Source organism: Sinocyclocheilus rhinocerous, unplaced genomic scaffold (genome assembly GCF_001515625.1).
Source record: "Sinocyclocheilus rhinocerous isolate Xijiao unplaced genomic scaffold, SAMN03320098_v1.1 scaffold711, whole genome shotgun sequence".
NCBI classification, from domain to species: Eukaryota; Metazoa; Chordata; class Actinopteri; order Cypriniformes; family Cyprinidae; genus Sinocyclocheilus; species Sinocyclocheilus rhinocerous.
The window spans coordinates 1,770,591-1,776,925 of NW_015641018.1; the positions used below are offsets into that span (position 1 = coordinate 1,770,591).

The 6,335-nt window shown below is 39.1% G+C and overlaps 2 protein-coding genes across 7 annotated transcripts in view; one reads left to right on the forward strand and one right to left on the reverse strand.

Annotated features, from left to right (window-relative positions):
• Nucleotides 1-4,498, forward strand: part of LOC107753793 (spermatogenesis-associated protein 16) — a 69,882-nt gene extending 65,384 nt beyond the window's left edge. For both annotated transcript variants that reach the window (XM_016570029.1, XM_016570030.1), the window contains one exon: nucleotides 4,422-4,498. In XM_016570029.1, coding sequence (XP_016425515.1) covers nucleotides 4,422-4,458 — 37 coding nt within the window. In that variant the 3' untranslated portion in view covers nucleotides 4,459-4,498. The remainder of the gene's footprint in view (nucleotides 1-4,421) is intronic.
• The window catches only part of LOC107753792 (protein ECT2), a 34,657-nt gene that overhangs the window by 12,773 nt on the left and 15,549 nt on the right, over nucleotides 1-6,335 (reverse strand). For 3 of the 5 annotated variants that reach the window (XM_016570026.1, XM_016570024.1, XM_016570023.1), the window contains 11 exons: nucleotides 5,452-5,514; nucleotides 4,807-5,029; nucleotides 4,392-4,511; nucleotides 3,657-3,781; nucleotides 2,545-2,664; nucleotides 2,401-2,469; nucleotides 2,175-2,285; nucleotides 1,817-1,913; nucleotides 1,509-1,590; nucleotides 1,267-1,345; nucleotides 65-184 (listed from right to left, as the gene is read on the reverse strand). In XM_016570026.1, coding sequence (XP_016425512.1) covers nucleotides 65-184; nucleotides 1,267-1,345; nucleotides 1,509-1,590; nucleotides 1,817-1,913; nucleotides 2,175-2,285; nucleotides 2,401-2,469; nucleotides 2,545-2,664; nucleotides 3,657-3,781; nucleotides 4,392-4,511; nucleotides 4,807-5,029; nucleotides 5,452-5,514 — 1,209 coding nt within the window. The remainder of the gene's footprint in view (nucleotides 1-64; nucleotides 185-1,266; nucleotides 1,346-1,508; nucleotides 1,591-1,816; nucleotides 1,914-2,174; nucleotides 2,286-2,400; nucleotides 2,470-2,544; nucleotides 2,665-3,656; nucleotides 3,782-4,391; nucleotides 4,512-4,806; nucleotides 5,030-5,451; nucleotides 5,515-6,335) is intronic. The other 2 variants (XM_016570028.1, XM_016570025.1) reach the window with 1 other exon arrangement.

Below are 6,335 nucleotides of genomic sequence, written 5' to 3' on the forward strand. Positions count from 1 at the left end.
TATTTCCTTAAACACTTTGAGAAGAGCAGTAATGGTGCCGTGACAAAGAAAGACTGAGCTTTACCTCCAAACAGTCATTGAACAGAAAGAGTGTGACATGTTCTCCCCGATCGCAGGGTTTGTCACCCAGAGCAATGGTTTCCACCCTGTGAACCAGACTCCGGTGTGACGACAACAGATTGGCCTGCAGGCGCACACAAACATACAAAAAAAAAACATTTGCAAACTTTTCAGCAAATGACTTCATTATAAGTGACTGGTGTGCAGAAGTCTGTTCTACCAAACACAGCGCCTGATAAACACGCTGCATTTCCTGTCCCTGAGCCTGCAGACTCCTCAGAGAGCTGTTCCTGGATCAGACTCTGTTGTGTCCATTCTGCTTCAGTTCCCATGAGCTACAAAAGCCAAACTGATCCAGGAAAAGCACTCCCATCTGCGGGCGATCATTGGTTTGGCAGCCCAGTCTCTAGACGCAGCTGTTCTGGGGCGAGTCTGACAGGAGACAACATGAGCTGACTCACTCCGATCCATTTAGTATTGAGAGAAAGTTTCAGACAGCACGTCTGCATCTCTCACCGCACAGAAAAGAGGAACTGCAGCCAACAATACAGTGTCACACTTTACCATTTACTGTTAAAATAGCATTTAATTTAGTCCACTTATAATGTTAGTCAAGGTTTCTAGCAGCAAAAACCGTCAAGTTAGTTTTACATGACCATTTAAAAACAGGCTGTTTCTGCTACTGTAGCTTTAAAATTAGAAATATACCTTTAAATAGACTATGATCTCTTTCCTATGATTGGCTATCTCTGGTTTCAAAATTGTTGAATAATAAATAGGTATCAGGGTGAAAATGGACAGTGATGTGTTATGGTTCTGACTATGATGATTTCTGAATGACCTGTTTTTATGGCTTAGTTTTCATGGTCGGGGTGGACTGGCGAGGGAGATTTGCTTGGTGAATGTTGAAGTATGCTTACATCATACTCTTATTTCAAAAGGGCAAGAAAAATCCCGTTGGTCAAAATATGGTCACTTCAGTTCTTTTGGTTGGGGCGTAGAAATTATGTGAAGTTATTTGAGAGCTGTGACGACTTTCAGTATATAACATCTTTTATTGCAATTTGTTGGCTCAAAGACATGGAAGACTGCACTACTTGTATAAAGGCAAGTAAATGACAGAATTGGGAGAATGATTTCTTTGAACTCGACTGAGATGGGTGTAAATGTAAGACATTTCCAGAAAAGTGAAAACAAATTACTCACAGGGCAGCCGTCCACCTCATAAACAACATCAAAAATCTGCTTCTGTCCCTCGGTTTTCCTTTTATCTTCATTTATGTGGCTGTGAAAATTAAAAGCAAGAGAGACAAAGAAATCTTTGTATAAACGTTACAATTTTAGCACTATAAAGCTCTTTCAGCTAAAACTGAAAATACATTTTCGGCTGAATATTTTTGGTTGCATCATTAGTTTATTTTAAGGAAAATTTGAATCACAGAACTTACGTCATCACTTCCTTGAGAGACTCGATGGCCTTTTCCAGGGTCACTTTATCAGGGTTGTCATCTGATGTGTGTTTCTTTATATCTATAAAGAACAAAATTCACTGTAATCATGTTTTCTTTCATCAGCATACAGAGGTAAAGTATAACAAACCTGCTATTTTTTTATTTTTTTCATGTAATGGAAAAACATCAATTTTTAAAACTGAATCGAACAAACTCCAAAGTATCTTTTTAAACTATTTAAATCCTCTGGATTCAGACAGAAACAGCTCCAAGCTCGAGCTAACAGCTATATTTATGTGAATTACCATTCAACAGGAGGGCAACACTCGGCAGTCTCTGCACAGGACGAATCAAAAGCTCACCGAGAGTCTGACGACCACACTCAGGTTTAGCCTGATTAATCTGGATAACAAAATAAGAGAAAAGATGTGAATAAACGGCATTCACAAAAAATGCCCATACAAACCCACTCAAATATAGAGCAGACGTCCAACACATTTTGACTATTTTTTTTTTTTATGTTAGCTCTCAAAAAAAAATATCGGAGAACAGAAAATGTGCACCCTGAGGTCAAACTTCTGTTAATTCGGCTAGTTCTGGCCAATATATCAGTTTCTATATAAAACTGAAGTCTTTATACACACTAAAAAGAGAAGACGGTACCTTCAGGAACGCATGAAACCTCGGCTTCTGTCTCTCACATCTGACTATAGTCTCTTTGCTCATCTCAAAGAAGTTGACAAACGGTGGGTAGGCCTTCACCAGCTCTCTAGACTGAGAGAGAATTTTAAAAAATAAAAGAGAGATCACAAAAGCTGCCATTCAGTCTTTGACGGCGTTGTGAGCTTCACACCGGAGGAGGTCGAGTTCAAAGCGTCATCACACTCACATATTTCAGGATAATGTCTCCTACGCTTCTCTCTTCAGACCAGTTCATCACCAACTCCTCGAGATCCACCTGTCAAAGCACATTCATCAGCTAACACGTTCAACACAGCCTTTACTCAGCGTTTTGGAAAGGTTATTATTATACCTTTATTCTTGTGTGCACTTCATAGATGTCTGGAATACTGCCAAAGATGGTCTTGATCTCTTCCTGAGCTAGAATGGGGCCGCCCACCTGGCCCTCTTTGTCCAGGGGGTACTTGAAGAGCTGGGGGGTGGGGGTGATGAACAAAGGAAATTAGATCATTAAGCAAGAATGGATCCCGAGACTCTGACCAGTGGCGCAGGACTTGACAGCAGAGGTCTGCATCCCTGTGTTATCACTAAAGGACCTGATTAGATTTGTTGTGGCGCAGGACTAAACCTCTGATTTGACCTGAACCCCATATGGAATCTATGGGATATTTTCAAGAAAAAGATGAGAAACAGTCGATCCGAGCTGAAGGCTCAATAGTGCCTCAGCAGTGCCACAGGAAAAAATTAAAATAAAAAATTTACTTTCACAATATTCTAATTTTTTGAGATGCACCTGTCTGTTATGTAATATATATGTATGTAATATATATATACGTGTGTGTGTGTGTGTATATATATATATATATATACATACGTATGTATGTGTGAAAAAAAAAAATATTATATACATACATATATATATACCGTATTGTCCCGAATATAAGACGATGTTTTTTTCTTGGAAATACATCTGAAAAAACGCGGTCGGTCTTATATTCAGGGTCTAGACTTTGACATGTCAATAATACACCCACAACCATAGGTGCCGCCATCGGTATATGTACACAGCTACTCCATAAACGTAATGAAGATCCAGTGGACCACAATGGAAAGGTCAGGCTATTCAGTATTGCCTGATGATCTGACTCCACTGTTCAGTGAAATTTGCTGGGCTCTGATTGCGGGCATATGATGTGGCATTTACTATGCAAGCAGACACAGAAATATGAGTGTGTGTGTTCGTATGAGCTCCACATGTAGGGGTTCAAAGCAAAGCTCAAATGTCCATGGCACTGGTGTCCAAATCTAATTAATTTTCCCCCCTACTGGTCAGAGGCACTGGTTCAGTTTGATAAGGCCACAGCCAGGTACTGTGGACTGCCACTTTCCTATGTGTGTGTGTGTATGTGTGTGTGTGTAAGAAGGAGAAAGAGAACACACAAGACACACACACAGAACACAAACCTGCAGGACCGTGGCCAGGATATCAACGTAGTTGCTTTCGGTTTGGTAGAGCTCCTTGGAGACCTGCCAGCGCGCTGACTGCTTAGGAAGGGCGGGAGTTGAGCTTTTGGGAAGTCTGGCATTCTCTAAAACACATAAGCAGAGATGCAGGGATGAGCAGCTGTAAATCGCACACCGTTACTTCTTATCCTCAGATATGTTTCATCCTTTTTCTCAAAATATCGGTTTGAAAATCTGATAAAAAAAAAAAAAAAAGTTATATAAATCTCATGTGTCAAATTGTGCAAGGTTTCAAGTACAAATGAATGATAGAGGAATTAAAAGCAATGTTCCATGTTCAACAACAACAACAAAAATCAAATAAATCATTCAGAGCACATTGTAAAGAGTAAAATGCACTGATGCATCAGTTAATCTTAATTCATTTCTGTTTTAAGACAAAAATCATCTGCATGTTTAGTAAAGCTGATGCTGATTCAATTAAGTTATTTTTTTATTTTATTAATGTGTTATTAATGTGTTTTTGTTAAGTAAATCTAACTATTTTCTGTGGTTATCCACATTATGCCACAAATGAAATGGAATAAAAGAAAAAAACAACAACACATAACTTATTTTTGAAGAGAAATTGACATGAGCAACCTTTTCTACATTTAGTGAAAATACTATGTTAATGGAATAGATTAATGTTTGTATTCATCCTAAACCCTGGGCTAAAGTTACCATGAATGTCACCTGTCTGGTCTGTTTCCTTTCTGCACACAGGAGTACTGATACGCTGCAGTGGCCTCTCTTTCTCTGATCTACTCTGTCTGGCACTCCTCCGCCTACCACTGCTCCTCCTGTGCTTGCGTTCTGCAAAAAACAGCGGCCTCACTCATCTAAAACACACTCTGACTGCTCTCCTGGTTCATCTCAGCCATGGCTGGGATCACCCTGGACCTCTGAGATCAAAGTCTGGAGAGCTTTGGAACACTCACATAATGCAGTGGAATTTTGCAAAATTTTCAGATAACCAAACCAGTTTTTTTTTTTCTGAAAACTGAAGGTTAGAACATTTTTCTGTTTGTTTGACTAACCCATGGAAGACATGGGGAGTGTTCTATTATTTGGTTGCTAGTCACACGTCATATCAGATCATTCATTTTACCTCCGCTAGACTTAAAGGTGTCAGGTGTGTTGGAGATGTCCAGCAGGGAGCCCATGGAGAGGGAGTGTTCAGCCGAGGGTCTTTTGCGTGGTGGGAAGGGAGAAATCTCGGTCTCCTTGGTGAGCTGAGCCAAAGTTTCTCTAAGACGGCGACGTTTGCGGCCACTGTTGGGTGTTGTGAGAGACAGCAGAGACACGGCCTTCTTCATCGCAGGACTCTCAGGCTAAGAGGAAGACGCAGTGACAACAGATATGAGTGTTTTGCTTTTTATGAAGCTGTAAAATCAATGACATTTCTTTACTAAACCTGACCACAAATTTGGACTGTATTCAGAAGACCAACTACTGAAAACAAACAAACACATTATTACTATCAGTGAGGAAATTACGTAGGGAACTAATCTGACAATAAAACTTTTCCTCTTATTTTCGACTTTAATTCTTTAAAACCTTAAAACAAGAATGATCCCTTTTATGAAATGCATCATGGGATACTTTTTAAACTATACTTAAGGAATAAGGTCCATAATTTTTTCCTTTTTAACTTTTTTGCATTATTATGCAGAAAAAAAAAAAAAGTAAAATATAATTTGCTTTTTAGTTTACTTCCGCAACCCAAACGCTGTCATTTTCCTGGTTACCTCACCTTTTCGTAAGAGTACATGGTTTCCCCAGCACGGGCGTCCATTTGTATACTGCCCCAAAACCACTGCAGAAAGACACAGAATGAGAAATAAAATGAGAAGTTAATATACATTCATTTAAAATACTTCAGCTGAACCTTTTACTAACACCTTTAAAGGGGTCATATGACGTTGCTAATGCAATGTAATGCAATGTGTTTATGCGGTTTAAAGGGGTCATATGATGCAATTTCATTTTTTCCTTTCTCTTTGGAGTGTTACAAGCTCTTGGTGCATAAAGAAGATCTGTAAAGTTGCAAAGACTAAAGTCTCAAATCCAAAGAGATATTCTTTATAAAAGTTAACCAACGAAACACACAGCATCTCCACAACATGGCGGTGGCAACAACAATACTACAGCGAGAATAAAAGTTACGCCTTCTTTCTTTGCGTGAACATTTGGGCGGTGTTACGCAAATCTTCCCAGATAGTGACGTAGACATGTGGGGGCGTGTTTAAACAAGACGTTTTAGGTAGGCGTGGATGACTCTTAACTTTTATAAAGAATATCTTTTTGTATTTGAGACTTTAGTCTTTGCAACTTTACAGATCTTCTTTATGCACCAACAGCTTGTAACACTTCAAAGAGAAAGGAAAAATTGAAATCGCATCATATGACCCCTTTAATGTTCGTTTTCTGGTTGTCATTAAGTTACAATTTTCATCTGCTCAAGCAGAACATTAAAGGGGTCATATGATGCGATTTCAATTTTTCCTTTCTCTTTGGAGTGTTACAAGCTCTTGGTGCATAAAGAAGATCTGTAAAGTTGCAAAGACTAAAGTCTCAAATCCAAAGAGATATTCTTTATAAAAGTTAAGAGTCAGCCACGCCTACCTAAAACGGCTC